This window comes from Nipponia nippon, unplaced genomic scaffold, assembly GCF_047370975.1.
Source record: "Nipponia nippon isolate SJK-2023a ecotype South Korea unplaced genomic scaffold, ASM4737097v1 scaffold_4, whole genome shotgun sequence".
Classification (NCBI taxonomy): domain Eukaryota; kingdom Metazoa; phylum Chordata; class Aves; order Pelecaniformes; family Threskiornithidae; genus Nipponia; species Nipponia nippon.
The window spans coordinates 46,222,529-46,238,465 of NW_028262358.1; the positions used below are offsets into that span (position 1 = coordinate 46,222,529).

Below are 15,937 nucleotides of genomic sequence, written 5' to 3' on the forward strand. Positions count from 1 at the left end.
ATTTAAATATCACAACATAAGAAAACCTTTTTGATCTGATACATAGAGCCATAGCTATAGCAAAAAAGTGCCAGTGTGGATTTATGTGGTGGGTGCATCTTTTCTGCTCTCTAGCTGACAACACGTGACAGCTATAAACCATGCCTGCCAACAGTTGAGACCTCTGAGAGGGCTGGACACCATGAAATATGTTAGTCTTGAAGAGCTTTCCAAAGGGACAGGGTGAAAGCAAGCAGGGGCAATTAGCATGCAAGGAGCTGCACGTGCTCACCATGGCCATCACTGAACTGCTCAGCTCTTCATGCTTCTAATAACTCGGGGAAGTCCTAACGAACTCACGTGCCAGCCATGAATCACTGGCACGAATCGTTGCTGGTTACAGGCCAGCCGGGCTCTGCGGCGGCACTGACGGAGTTAGGCGGGGATGTATGCGTTGGCCCTGCCGAAACACTGGCTGCCCAGGAGGTTTGGGGGTCTCCAGCCCAGCGCACCACTGCAGCACCACCGAACCCACGTCCATTGGGCCCAGGGAGCCTCCTCCGCCCTTGCCCACAGAGCGGCTGGGAGAGCTGCAGCGGGTGCACCCTCACAACCGTTCAGTAAGGCGCTGGGCTCGCTCCTCGTTTGAGCTCACCGAGACAAAATTAAATCCATGAAGTGTACATGCGAGGAACGAGATGGTTTGCTGTCTTCCATCCTGAGGCGCAAACAGAAATGCAAGTGACAGCAGGTAGGCTTTTTAGAGCTAAATTTGTCTACACTAAGGCATAAGCGACCTTGAACAAGAGTTTGAAGGAAATAAGACCCTAACAGAAGAACCTGCTGAAAAGCAGAAGGATAGAGGAGGTCAATTATGCTCTGACTCGATTCCTGTTACTCAGGACCACATGGGCACAAACTGCAATAAATTTAAACATAAGGAAAAGCTTTTTTTGGCTGTTAAGAGCAGTCAGACCCTGGCACAGGTTGCCTGGAGAAGCTGCAGGGCCTCTACCCCTGGCGATATCCAGACCCCGAGGGGATGTGGCCCTGGGCCACCAGCTCTGGGTGATCACGCTCAGGGCCAGGGGACTGCACCATACCATCCTCTGGAGCCCCTTCCCACCTCCGCAGCCATGGATCTCCACGGCTCGTGCCACGGGCCCTGACAGCTGCCTCCCACAGCTCTACATGACTGGGTCAGTTTTACATGCTCGGTGCCCACCGTGGGGCAGCAGGCACCCACTTCAGCAGCACAACCCAGCTCCCCTGACTTCACAGGGCAGCAGGAACCAGAGGACTTCCTCCGAAGAGGCTGGGCAGGCCAGCTTTAAAGGCCCGCGCCCCACACCGCAGCACACACACGTCACCGCCGCCGCCGCTGCCGCCCCGCCCCGCCATTTTGAGATAGCTGCCGCCCCCCCTTCGTTGCCGCCTGCAGGGCCGCTCGGAGCCCTCCAGGGGGCGCTGCCGCGGCGGCGGGCGGCCGCGGCGCCTCTCTTGGCGCACGCTCCGCCGGTGCCGTGCTGGCGGAGGAGGCGTTGCTGTGGCAGCGGCGGGGCTGCCGCCGCGCTGGGCCTGGCGGGCCGGGCCGGTCATGGAGGCGAAGAAGATGAACCTGCCGCGGGGCCCCGAGAACCTCTGCTTTGACAAGGACGAGTTCATGAAGGTGGGTGGGGGCTGCCGAGGCAGGCGGGCCGCGGAAGGGCGCCGTGGGCCCGGGGGGGCCTCCTGAGGCGGGGGGGCGGCGGGTTTGCTGCGGGGTGAGAGGGGGCCGGAGCCTCGGTCGGGGTCTTTGGCTGAGGCCTCCGGAGAAGCGCCGAGTCTGTCACTGAAAGGGGGCTCCGGGCCGCTTGCGAAGCCGGGCGGCTCGCACCGCTGCCGTTGTATCCAGGCGGGGGTCGCCTCTAAGTCCGCCGAGACGGAGGGGAGTCGGAGCGGAGGGGCGGCCTGCCCGAGGCGGGAGCCGGCAGGTTTGCAAGCGGGTGATCCGAATGGCCCGGGCCGGGGCCGGGTGCTGCAGCTCCCCTCCGAGGGCAGACCCGAGTCCTGCTGCCTCCGGATCGTACTCTGCGTGCTTTGCAGCCAAGCTGCAGATAGACTGATAACCGCCATTCAGGCCTCGTTGCTTAGAGAGCTTAAAGGAGCTCTTAATACTGTATTTCGACTTTTGTTTCGTTGGGGGTTTTTTTAAGGTGTATACAGGGGATATACAACCCTGTCTTTTGGAGAGCTAGTCTTTTAGGTACTTTGACCCACGACATTGTGTGCTTTTGAGATTAAAGACCAAGACTTTGGAAGAACACTGGAAACTACTCCATTAAGTAGCCTTTTTGCCCCCAAGAGCTTTAGTTTGGTCAGCTTGCTGGCATATGGAATACTTTGTTTTGGGGGTGGGGAGGGGTGTGTTCCTGGTTTGAACTTTTTATTTACATCCTTCTCTCTTTCCTGTTTCCTTTTCAGCCGGATTTTGATGTTGATCACTTTGTATCAGACTGCAGGAAGCGTGTGCAGTTGGAGGAGCTCAGAGAGGATCTGGAGCTCTATTACAAACTCCTTAAAACTGCCATGGTAGAACTCATAAATAAGGACTATGCAGATTTTGTTAATCTCTCAACAAATCTAGTAAGTCTTATTAAGTTGTACTATGTAGTTCACACTTCACATGTTTTAGTATGATTTTTATTTTTCATATGAAAAGTATGTGGCTCTTATTTTGGCATTATTAGATTTAAGGCATCTTAAACTGTGACCCCTTGCACTGAGAGAAGCTGAAAGAGCTTTACTGTAGAATATAGCTACTGTACAGAATTGCTGTTGGCCCGTAATAAATGTTTTAGATATATGCTTTTTGTCTTAAAAAAATCAATTCATAAGGAAGTTAGATTCAAGGCAAACTTTTTTTTTTTAAATTGCTAGTAGTTGTAAAATCGAAAGAAATAAATCATTAAAATTGAATAGCAAAGATAAAATAAGGCCATTCTAAGCGATTCTTTTAGGAATCTTTAAATTTACCATGCAGTCAATTTATCTTAAAATAACCCAAGCTACTTGACTGAGAATTTTAATCATTTTCATATTAAAATGTCTTGTCCACTATGTCTACTGCTCTTTTACTCCAGTTCATCCAGATTCCAATTACATAGGTTCAAAGACTGAGATTTAACATTTTTATTGGAAAAAAATTTCCATAGGTTAAAGTTTTCTTTCATTTTTGGCTTTGTGTGACTTTATTCCTGTACTTGAGGTAACATATTTTTGCATTGCACTTAAAACTAGAGACTGTAAAGGGAGGTATCATTTCTCAGTTTTCTTTTATTATCTGTAAAATGTTAGGCTTTGTCAGTAATTCACATGTGAACTTATCAAAAAAGTCATAAATGTTTTTATGGTAATTTCTTTAGGTTGGCATGGACAAGGCCCTTAATCAGCTTTCAGTACCCTTGGGACAGTTAAGGGAAGAAGTTATGGTATGCTCAAAACAATCGTTATACACAGCTTGGTAAAATTCAGCTCACTTTCGTATGATATATAGAATGTCTTTTATTCATGTTAATAATTATTATAATAAACTTTTATTTGAAAATTAACTTCTTGGAGCAGTAGTAGGAGAGGCATGTTTTCAAGCAGTTGTAGTAGCAGTAAATTTACATTTTCTGTAGTGCCTTTTAATGAAGAGAGAAAGGATTTCTTAAATGTGATAAATGAATGGATTCTTGCAAGACAAGTATATGGTGAAATATTCAACTGTTAATATTTGAGTAGCTTAAAGATGGTAGTAAGTAAATTGGATGCAACACAGTCCCACTAAGGACTTTTTTGCTCAGTCCTGTGGTTTAGCTATAAAAGATCACCCTCTTGAAGGTCAGTCTTATTCTGACTCTTCCACAGTGACTTGGTCTTTAGGAAAGGGCAGTTTTTGTTCATCTTGGAAGCTGGTTCAAAGGGATGTTTGCTGCATAAATGTGCCTTTGAAATATCTTAGCCTTGATGACTAAAACAGAAAATAGGTTCACAGTTAGCATAGAGAAATATTTATTATGTGAAAAATGCTACTTAAATCTGATTTATAACTTCAGTTTCTAGGCATAAAATCATATTGGTTTTATTGCTTATTTCTGGGTGAAGGATGGTTTGTTCTCTGTAAGGTACTAAAAGAACGCTTCTGGTTGAAATAATGATACTTGTGGTGGCAGTACTTTAGGGGCAGGTTATATGTTCAGTTATTTAGCCTTATTTCTGTTTTTTTTACTTAGAAGGCAGTTGATGTACTGTAGCTTTTATTTGTCCTATATTCTTATTAATGTGTCTCCTGTTTTAAGTTTAGATTTTTGAGTTAAGGCTTAAGTGGGAAGCCAACTTTTCGTACCTACTTTCTCTCTCACAGAGCCTTAAGTCATGTGTCAGTGAAGGAATTCAAGCAGTAGATGACCGAATGACTAAACAGGAAGATATTAGAAGAAAAAAGGTACAACAGACAAATGATTACCTTGGAAAGATTCTCATTAGGGCAACTTTTGTTTTTGCCATTAACCCAAAGAAAATGAAATTGTTAAAGTTTCAGGCTGTCTAGGTGCACACTGTGCAGATTTTTGCACTTGTAAAAATAATGATTGAAGTTTTGACAGAAAGGTTGACAGATTTCATTTTTACAGGGTCTAGTTGATCATAAATCTTATTTTACTTTATTTGCCAAAATCATCTATGTTTAGTTTGGTTGTTTTTTTTTAATTACAGTTACTCATGTTTCTGTTTGTAGTAGTATATAAACTTGCTTATTATGAATGTAATTGCAACACAGCAGTTTAATTTTTATATGAGGGGGAGGAACTAACATTTGTCTTTGTGCTTAACTTGGTAAAAATTAGGGATAAGAACAACTGTTCTACATCTGTGACAAACATTGTTTGTGGGATTTTATGGACTTATGTGAGCAATACTTCAACTGAGACATGACTCAAGTATTAAGATGGAGGGAGAGAACTTAACACCAGCAAAAAACCAAACCAACAAAAAACCCCACCATCCAAAATATCATCAGGGTTGTTAGGTAATGTAAGTTGGGATTGGGATCAGGCATGAAAAATCTTTCTTTAATTACAGATGTGTGTCCTGAGACTTATTCATGTTATTCAGTCTGTTGAGAAAATTGAGAAGATTCTACATTCCCAAGGCACTAAAGAATTGTCTTCATTAGAGGGAAACAGGTAAAAAATATGTAAATGTTTGGGTTTGTTTGTAATTGATGGGACTATCTTAATTTCATGGTATTGGTGTAGATAAATTTACAAACATTAGGATATATCTTTAGAAATGTAACTCTGATGGAATAAATGACTGTTACTTTAGTATTTTCTCAGGTTTAGTCTTCTGCAAACTGAACATGTAACTCAGCCTCCAAAGTTCTGAATTACTTGTAGTGCTTTCAGTAAATGTGTGCTTTTTGAAATTTGCATGCAATAATTTTTTTTTTTTCTTGGAAGTCACTAACCGTGTTATGTCTCAAATACTCTACAGTTTATTTCAATATCATTTGGAAGTAAAATGGGAAATAGCTTTTCTTGTTTTCCCTGCATACGTATAACTGAAAGGACTGGTGCAAGAGCAGTCTGAGGCAGGTAAACCACACATGTAATACTTCTGGTAGAAGGAGAGTTTGTGACAAATTCCAGTCAGACTCACAAGTTTTGATTTTTAACAACTTCATGGAAAGTGTCCTCTCCCCGTCCCTTTGATGAGGGATGGAAGATGTTTTTCAGCCAGTTTTGAAACTCATGTACTAGCTATGTGCTTCAAATAATTGATTGGGATGCAAGTGCAAATTACGCTGGAGGAAAAAGACAATTTCATAAACCTGTTTGAACATGGGACTGTCTCTTCAGTTTAGTGTGCTGGATCACATGGTAATGAGTTGGAGGAGGCAGGCAGAAGAATAGGTTGATACCTAGAGGGGCAAAGCATGTGCAGATGTTTTCAGTCAGGGTGAGGCATTTTGCAGAATCATGTTTCGAAGCAAGATTGTACTCGAGTGGCTGAAAATTTAGCTAATTATTGGGACTATGTAGACCTGAGAAGGGTAGGACTGTTTCTGTAGAGATAGCTGTCATTAGTTTTACCGCATGACAGAAAAGGGAAATAAGAAACAAATCTGGATAGTGAAGAGCACTTACTGTAGTATGAGCTGTAAGACTGCCTTTTCACGTGACAAGAAGCAGCACTACCATACAGAAACCAGTGCTTCATGCTGCCAAGGCAGCTTCTTATGTTCCTCTCAGCTTCCGCTTTACCCACTTCATATCTTAGTAGCTCCAAAACAACTGTAGTCTGTTCCAGATTATTATTGCATGATTGCAATAATCATAGTGGTACCTGTCAGAATTCCAAATATTTAAATTTAACCACAAAAATTGGGGGAGAGCATGATCTATCTGTTGCAGATGAAAGTGACTTGATTTGAAAGGATGTAACTGTGTATTCTCATTTTGTATCATCTCTCTTCTAGCCCACTTCTAACTGGACAGGTTTTAGAGAGAATTGCCACAGAATTTAATCAACTACAGTTTCATGCGGTACAAAGCAAAGGAATGCCCCTTTTGGACAAAGTGAGACCGGTAAGTATTGCATGATAGCCAGCTTAACACTTGTAGGATCAAGCAAAATCAATATAATTGGAAGACAAATGCCTGTTTCCACAGAGTTTTATTGAATTAATTTGTGGGGGAAAATGAGTTTCAAGAGGTCATTTTTATCAGTTGACTAGAAGTATTACTACTGAGAGTTTCTGCTTTGTTTGTTAACTTCTTTAGGATAAATTACTTAGAATAAGAGTAGGAAATAACGACAGACATTTTTGTCAGCCTAATGTATCTTGCAGTTTGTCTGCTTGCTGATATTGAGACCTAGTTCTAGAGATTTATGTTGGTTCTGTTAGCTGCAGTATACGGACCAGAACAGAAATCCAGTGTGCCTACAGCATGGCTGGCCTGAATATAATCAGCTTTGTCTTTTGGTGAAATTTGTTGCCTAGCTCTGGCTGTTCAGGCTGGTAGGCTACTCTCCCTAATATCCTGTTTGTAATAACCGTCTACTGTAAAAGATGAGTTGATGTGTCTTTTTGTTCTGTCTAGTCATTGGAGAGAGGGAACAAATGAAGACTGGTGCTTAAAGGTAGATAGTATGAATAATTTGAATATGGAGATGGGGTAATGCTTTAAGCTGATTAGCATGGAGCTGACACTCTTGATGGCTTTTGATCTAGTGAGGTAGTTCATGGTTCCAGTTTTTCGCTATGATATATGTCTATTGGCAATATAAATGTGTTTCAGCTCGAGACCTCCGTGGTACCATGTTAATTTCTGGGCAGTTTACAAGACTATTCTGGCCACTGAGTTATCAAACATGGATAGCAGCAGAAGTGTGAGCAACAGGGTAGTATTTATGGTGGGGGGACCTTTTATTACTTTGTCATGTAGGTTCCTTAAGGATGCTTGCCAGGGCTTCTGTCGTGTACCTGTTGTTGCTAAGGGTCATCAGATCATAGTTTTCATGACTAGTCAGCAATTGGGTTATGGGCTTTGCATGTTCAGAACAAATTCTGTGGCTATTTAAAGAATCATTTTAGGATGAATGGACACATGAAACATGCCAAAGAAAAAATGTGACTTGTTAAATTGCCAGTTCAACTGTGATTAAATTAATGTATGTTGCTGAACTTGCTTCAAATATAGAGTTGTAAGGGGCCATTTTGGGCCAGGAGTATATCTGCAACTAGTGTAGCAATGAGTTGGATCTAGTGGAAGAGATGTTGCAGGAGATGAGGAAGAATGGTTAGCAAATGTGAGAATATATGTTGACTGAAGCAGCTGTTTTGCAGAAGCCAGAAGGAATCTAATGGCATGTCTTTTTTTTTTTCCCCGCCAGTGTCGCTCAATGTCTTTGGTTTGCAGTAATTTGACAAGTAGTGCTGGGAACACACTATCGTTTTAGTTTTTGACAGTGATGGGTAGGTGCCACAGTTGTTATCCCTGGTGACTTACTGTAAAGCTTTTGTGTATTATCACACATAGTGGTTCAGTTGAACAAGGAACAATTATTGACCTATTTCTTCAGGATAAAGGGATCCTTAGATAAGTTACCACGTAACTTACAACATACAGAGGAAAATAATTGCCTTTTAACCTCATTATAGTAAATACTGTCTTAAATAGCATCCGTAACCCATTAAGCTAGTGTTAATGTTCATTTAATGCTGACAGTCATCAAAACTTGTGCACCTTTCAAATGAAAATGGAAAGCTGAATTAGGTATTTCTGGAAGAATTTACTTCAGCAATGATGGCAAGGCTTTGCTTTTGGTTTTTTATTACTATATTTTGTTTCTCTTCATAGCGTATAGCTGGAATAACAGCTATGTTGCAGCAGTCTCTGGAAGGGCTGCTCTTGGAAGGCCTTCAAACTTCAAATGTTGACATAATACGTCACTGTCTTCGCACTTACGCAACAATTGACAAAACACGAGATGCAGAGGCGTTAGTTGGTCAAGTGCTTGTAAAACCTTATATAGATGAGGTAAGATAAAATCGAGAATCCTAAGAAAATGAGTTGATTTACAAACATGCTTATTTTTCCTGTTAACCTCCAGCTTTTGTTAGCAGCTTCAAAATGCTGTTGTGGGGAGAGCAGGAGAACTGAGCCCCAACACAATGTCAATTTGTTTGTTGTTGCTATTTAAGAAAAAAGGGTGGAGGAATTCTCTATCTGCCTGTCACCAATTTCAGGTTCTATCCAGTTGGGATTCTTTTTTTAACCTATATTTTTCTTGGGGTGAGGAATCCAAAAAACAAACCTTAAACCAAGCATATGACTGGAGCAAAATCCAATTTATTCTGGACCTGGGTGCATCTGTGGGAATTGGATCAGATCTGGGGTTTGCGTTTGTCCATGGCTGGCTCAACAGCAGGCAAATGCAGCAAAAATAGTTCTTAGTGCAGTGTCCTTTTCTTCCCATTGTATGGAGAAGCAGTTTCTGCAGCTCCCAACTGTACCAGGACATTAGCAGGAGCAGGCACAAGTGTTTGTTTGGGAAGCATTTGCTGTTGTCTGGTGGGAAAAATGTGTCAGATGGGCAGTTTCTCAATTCAGGAGAAACTGATTTAGTAGGCCACCAGTTTACAATACCAAATTGAACCAATCACAAAGTACTGATTGAATTTTCTGAAATTTCTGCTAATTCTCTTGACTGTGCGACTTTTGCTGCTACCTGTAAAATGGCTCCTCACCTTCTTGTAGCACCATTTGTTCTTACCACTTCTTCTGGCCTGAGCAGTTGGTGACTAGTCTACGCTACTTTTTTTTCTTTTTGTTATGGTTGATGGTAATGTAATTACTCCAAAACCAAGTTTGGGCAGTAACCTGCCACAATAGTGTAACAGTCAGCAAGTCAGTCAGTTGTGCTCAATTTTTCTTGTATGTCAGCACACCTGCAGTTGCCACTGAAAACATTTTTAAGGGCCTACAGTTACATTACGGTAACTCTAGTTTCAAGCTTCAGGTAAAAATCTAAAAACTCATTTTAAGATATTTTATAGTGTGCTGTGTTTGAAATGACTTGATTACACCAGGTTTGTGCTGAAGTGATGTTGCTATAATACCAAGACTTCTTTGGACCCTTCTCATCAGTGTGTTGGGAATTATATCCAAGTCTGATAATGATTCTGTATCCTTTCAGAGGATATTTATTCCCTACTGAAGTGCCCTTTTACAATGTAATTACTAGTGCTGACTGGCTGCCCCGTTGCAGGAATTGCCCTGGCTTTCACTAGATTGTCAGAGTATTTCATAAATGCATTAAATTCACTGTCCTTAAAGAAGAAGTTAAACTAGGCCAGCACCAGGGCTATAACGTTGTTGTTCTAAAACTAGCATTATGAATCTTTCAGCAGTATTGATTTTCCTGCTCCTGTGGGGAGGAAAAACTGTAAAGTACAAGAGCTGCTGTGGTGATTGCAAACACACACTTGCTTGAATTTGTGCATGTTAATAGAAGGCAGAATAGATCTTTCCCTCATCGTTGCCTCTGTAATACATAGCGTGTTTCAGTGGCTTTGAGTCCCAAGTTATGCTATTGATGTATTTTTGCTTTTCCTGTCATTACTCTTCAAATTGAGATATTTAATAACATTCTCTTTGCTCAGTAAACGATGAGAGGCATGTTATGATGTAAGGTACTCTGCTTTCAGGATATTTAAAACAGTTTGTTAACACTCTACTGGCGTTTTACAAAAAAATTAGACCGCATATAGTATAGAGTTAACATTTTTTATTAAGACCCATAAAAGTAATGTGAACATTGCTTCTAAACGTATTGAATATGTTTCTGTAGTGAATAATACAGTTCCTTTTTCTTACACTGATGTGCCTTTCTGAACATTAATGCAGAAGTGACCTTAAGGTATTTGCTTTCTTTTTTAATTTAGTGGCCGTTTGCCACCATGTTCCCAACTGAGGCAAGTGAAGAGTTAATCTGTATAACTTCTGCTGAAGGAGTTGTTGTTCTAAATCAAGATAGGGAAAAGAAATTACCTTTTTTTCACTCAGTAATGTCTTCAGCAGCCAAGAGATGGAATTGTTACCTTTCCCTTCCCTGTGAAAGAACATTTTGTCCGATAACACCTAAACTGTATGTCATTGCCAGTAGGATGTTTCTTTTCTGCTGCTGGAAAGGAAATATTTAAAATTATTCTGGTTTTACTTTGTATGCATACAGATTTACAAAGCAAAGACAGCTCCTGGCTTTTGGATGGGAGAGGTAGTTGAATGGTGGTGACCATTCCCTGTAAGGACAAACGTCCTTTGGGTGCTTGCTAATGCTATAGCAGCTGCTACAGTGGGGGACAGGTCGTCTTCCTCTCTTGATTTTTCTCAGTATCTCTTCTTTCCCCACCTCTGTACCATTCCACTTGTTTATGTAGCAAGAGACAAAAGTGTTCAGACAGGTGGAAGAATAGCAAGAAATAAAAGCTATTGTTCTTTTTCTGTATTGTCCAACTACTATCTGCCTTCTTTTTATGGCAGAGATTATCCCTTTTCGCTGGATATGAGGTACTGTCCTGACAAACTGCTTTGTTAGCTGTCCTGAAGGCTTAGCATTGTCACAGAAGATTCTAGGCTATTGGCTTACCTTCATTTGGGATTGGACCAACAAGCTCTAAATTTAGAAGAAATTCTTGACTTTATTTTGAGGTTTGATTAGCTTTTGCCAGTCACCCGTTTAACGTCACAGACTGCTTCTGGGGACAGTGATGTGTGCAGTGGGTGGGGAGCCAGACACAGTGGCTAACATTTAAAAGCAAGGAGCTCATTCCCATTCTTGTGGCCAGTTAGAGTGCTGCATTAAAGGAAGTAATGATTCAAGCTGTCAAGTTATACTTGGAAACTATAATATAAAGTAATATACTGACTGTCCCAATATTTGGGGTTGTAGTGTTAGGAGTTTTGAGTGAGTAGACTGTGAGTCTTGCATTATGGTGTTTCATATTCATTTTTCTGACATTGAACATTGAACTTTTCCTGGCAGGTGATTGTGGAACAGTATGTTCAGTCTCATCCTAATGGTCTTCAAGCTATGTACAATAGACTGTTGGAGTTTGTTCCTCATCATTGCCGTCTCTTGCGTGAAGTAACAGGGGGAGCTATTTCAAGGTAAATATCTCAGGATTTCTTTTGGTTGCAGTACAGTTACAGCAAGTATCATATACTTCTGAAATGTTATGCATAATTAGCTTCCATGTGCAAACAACTTATCTGGCCTTTCCTGAAGATTCATAGTCAAGTTTGGTTTCTCTCTCGTGTCTGTGTTTTTCAAAACAAAACAGTGAACAAACTTTCTTGGTGCTGTGGCCCAGACCTTCAGAGGAGGGAAAGAGAATCCTCTGTTTCAGTAGTAGAATTGAGTACTGTTCATAATACAATGTGTCACATACCTTAGTTTTTTGAATCCATGAAACATGATTGTACACTTCGTCCAAGGAGAAGGGCATAACGTAGCTATTAAAAAAATACAAGTTAAAAAGTTATTTGATTGTTAGTGTACATCAGAAAAGTGGGGATGATCCCCAGAGGTTGGACTGATTTATTGCATGTACTGGAACTATAGCTTTAATTGATTTATGTAGTGCTTCCACTGTCTGCTCCAGAAGTGCTTAATTCCTTATGCAATTAAATTGCCTGTTTTGAAGTTTAAATAATTCAGGTCTACTGAATTGTATCCATTTATTCATCTGTTTGCAGGCTGGTTAATATAGTAGGCTGCTGTAATTAGTAGAACTATGGATGTAGCCGCTAGGGACTGCAGAATTACTTTTCTAATTAGTCATCCATTGCTGAGCTTTTTATGACTCCTAAGTTTTAGTAACATTTCAATTCTTTTAATCCCTCAGCAAGTTTTAATCTTTCTTCTTAATAATGGAATGTCTCTACTTTGTACTGTGGTGTACTGAACTGGAATTAAATGCTTGTATCTCCTCTTCTCTCAATTTATAAACTTTCATAATCCAGGTAGCTTTTAATCTTTTGCTTCGGAGCACAACATCATGTATAAATACAGCTTGGAACAATTATGAAAAAGTTCTGCTTCTTTCCATTGCATTAGTCACGTTGCTCCTAATAGGTACCTCTTCGAAGTTTGGAGCTGTTAAAACTTCAAATATACAAGGAAGAATAGGAGTTCTCAGCTGAAATGTACTCATTTTTCAGAACAAACTTTCAAAATATATAACTAATAAAATTTTAAAACACTTTGAGAGTTATAAAAAATACCTTGCGTTTGATGAGACTGTGGGATCAGACATGAAACCTGGAAGGAAGACTAGTTTAAAGGAATCGGCTTACCTGCGTAAAAAACGTTAATTGGGTTTTGTCTAATGCAGTGCGTGTCTCTTTAGTTATCCCTACCTCCAAATGGAAGCCTGGTGGCAAAATATAACCATGGAATAATTGCAATTTTATTTCAGTGAAAAAGCAGATATTGTTCCTGGATATGATTTCTTAGTGAATTCGGTGTGGCCAGAAATAGTACACGGTTTGGAAGAGAAATTGCCATCGCTGTTTAACCCTGGAAACCCAGATGTGTTTCATGAGGTAATTAATTTTAATTTTTTTCCATTTGTGATTCCTTTGACATACCCGAGAATTGAATGAGTCATGTTCTCTAGCTTTTTCCCTGCTGCTTTTGTGTAAATTCATGTTGTTACATGGCTCAGAAGAGGAGGTTATCTCAAATCACTTGATTTAATTTTCATAGTGATTAATTCTCCTCTCAAGTTTGTCAGGAAAGCTCATACAGAAGTTATTGGAAGCCATTTAGTCATGCAAATTTGGGCTTAGTATTTGTTTTAGGAGTAGATGTTCCTTCTTAGTTGTAGAATTGCAACATAAATGAAGGCAGGAGCGGACGACTCCAATGTTCACCCAAGACTGGGACTTCTGTACAGGAAGGGCTGTAATGTTAATTAAATACCTGGCTTCCAACTTGCCCTGTGCTCTGGGAAGTTTAAAAAAGTCTGTTTCATTTGCCTGTTTTAGCTTTTGAAAGAAACACAAGTCAACTAAAGAACCAAAAATACTTCGAGGCAGCATGATAAGTTTTAGAACATGAAAGAAGTATTTTCTCTGGTATTGTAAACAATTACGAAGCAAGCTTACATTATAAAATTAATTTAAAGTACTTGTCACTCTTACTTTTTCATCATTGGCAGTGCTGCGCTGCCTCCAAAAGATCATCTTTTGCTAATGTTGAAACAGATTTCTTGGTATAGTATGAAGACTGGCTCTGCAAGTACTTTGTTACTATGTCCCAAGTAGAAAATATGAGCTTTCTGCTTTTCTTCATCTTCTGTCTGTCTGTATTTAACCGTGATTGCTGAAATATTTGTGGTGGTGTGTTTTTTGTTTTTTTTTTTTTTCCTTGCAGCTTGACTTGTGATTAGTGTGAAACCATTTATTTTCAAGATGGAGATGGTAGGCAGTGATAAATTGTCTGGAGGAAGGCGTAGTAGGCAGATCAGGACAAATGACTTAAGGAAATGTTGGATTGCTGGTGGAGGTTTATAAGGCAAATAATTCGTGTGTTCCTGCAAAATTGCTTTTACTAAATACTTATGTTTTTCTCAGAATTTAAGATCTCTTTCATACAGATATATTGAATAATTGAAGGCAGGCAGGCATGACAGCGAATGTTTGCAGGGCTGGCTCTGAATAAGAAGCAAATGAAATGGATGTTGGAGAAAGTTGTAGTAATGCTGTGCAAATGACACTGTAGGGTGTTCCCCCTCCCCTGTGAGAATACTGCTCAGTTTCCCATAAAGTTTCGGTCACTCTTCAAGATTTCACCTAATGCCCTGCATACTGCACATTGTGAGCTGTGCTGGGCTTTTGTCCTCTGTGTTGCTTGGTTTGCACAAGAATATATTTTTTCTTCAGAAGAGCTGGGTTTGCTGTTTTAAATGAATTATTTTTAAAAGGCTGTCATCTTATATTAAGCCAGTATTGACCAATAGTACCATTGTTTTTATTTAAAAAACCAAAACCATAAAAACCCAGCATCTCCCATGACTTTCAAGTAAATCATATAAGTCTAAAGTAGTTTCCAGACTGCTTTTGACTACTTAAGTGACTCAGAGTCTAAATCCTTAAAATATTTTATCTAAAAATCAGTAAGAAGTTGAAATGCCAAGTGTAAAAATGCTATTATGTCTCTCTAAAGACTAAGAGGGATAGTTCTGAATTAAAGGGGAGAGGGGGAACATTAAAATTGTTTCTGCACAGCTGATAATCCAAGTAATGCAACACAAATTTTAGACAGTGAGCTTCTAGCTCTTTTTTCTAGGTTGACAGAAATGCAGAAATGTCTTTTTCTCCAGGGTTGTTTGCGTATGTATATATGTATAGTTTTAATGCTGAAAAGTTGGAATATGCAGTAGTATCTGTTAGTAGGTCTTTAGATGTAGAGGGGGGAATGGAAAAATATTTTTTAAAACCCTGTAAAAATGAAACTGGCAGTGTTAAGCATGTATGTTAAAATAACTATTGTGCTGAGTTTTTTTTAAAATTGTTTCAGGTTGTTGTGCCCCTTATTTCTGAGTCAGATTTGTAGATTTACAGGCATTTGAGAAGAATCCTTCTTTTATCTCTAAACATTCATTTGAGACTGTTAAGTTTAGATTCCTGTGTTTGAAAACTGCTCCATTTTGGTTCCTACTTTAGCTCCCCTTAAATAAATTTGTGCAGTCAACAGTCCAATCCTAGAAGCTGAAATGGGAACCAATCTTGCAGTTAGTTCCCTCTCTTGGATATAATGTTATTGATTACTAGATAAATGCCTCTTGAGTTGTCTTCTATTTTGAAAGTGATGGGTCTTTTCAGAGTGGTTTATATCTCTGACTATTACATAAGGTAGCAGAACATTAATGGCTTAGAATAGTTTGGGTTGGAAGGGGCCTTTCAAGGCCATCTAGTCCCACCCCCCCCTGCAGTGAGCAGGGACATCTTCAACTAGATCAGGTTGCTCAGTGCCCCGTCCAACCTGTCCTTGAATGTTTCCAAGGATGGGGCATCTACCACCTCTCTGGGCAACCTGTGCCAGTGCATCACCACCCTCATTGTAAAAAATTTCTTCCTTCTATCTAGTCTAAATCTACCCTCTTTCAGTTTAAAACCATTACCCCCTGTCCTATCGCAACAGGCCCTGCTAAAAAGTTTGTCCCCATCTTTCTTACAGGCTCCCTTTAAGTACTGAAAGGCCGCAATAAGGTCTCCCCGCAGCCTTCTCTTCTCCAGGCTGAACAACCCCAACTCTCTCGGCCTTTCTCCATAGCAGAGGTGCTCCAGCCCCTCTGATAATTTTTGTGGCCCTTCTCCGGACCTGCTCCAGCAGGTCCATGGCTTTCCTGTGCTGAGGACCC

The 15,937-nt window shown here is 40.5% G+C and overlaps 1 protein-coding gene across 3 annotated transcripts in view; it reads left to right on the forward strand.

Moving 5' to 3' along the window:
• The first annotated feature begins 1,459 nt into the window (after positions 1 to 1,459).
• Positions 1,460 to 15,937, forward strand: part of COG2 (component of oligomeric golgi complex 2) — a 32,657-nt gene continuing 18,179 nt past the window's right edge. The window contains exons 1-9 of one of the 3 annotated variants that reach the window (XM_087776782.1): positions 1,460 to 1,648; positions 2,443 to 2,604; positions 3,384 to 3,449; positions 4,367 to 4,447; positions 5,083 to 5,186; positions 6,482 to 6,590; positions 8,367 to 8,546; positions 11,554 to 11,678; positions 12,989 to 13,115. In XM_087776782.1, the coding sequence (XP_087632908.1) occupies positions 1,577 to 1,648; positions 2,443 to 2,604; positions 3,384 to 3,449; positions 4,367 to 4,447; positions 5,083 to 5,186; positions 6,482 to 6,590; positions 8,367 to 8,546; positions 11,554 to 11,678; positions 12,989 to 13,115 (1,026 nt within the window). In that variant the 5' untranslated portion in view covers positions 1,460 to 1,576. Of the gene's footprint in view, positions 1,649 to 2,442; positions 2,605 to 3,383; positions 3,450 to 4,366; positions 4,448 to 5,080; positions 5,187 to 6,481; positions 6,591 to 8,366; positions 8,547 to 11,553; positions 11,679 to 12,988; positions 13,116 to 15,937 lie in introns of those variants that run through there. The other 2 variants (XM_087776783.1, XM_087776784.1) reach the window with 2 other exon arrangements.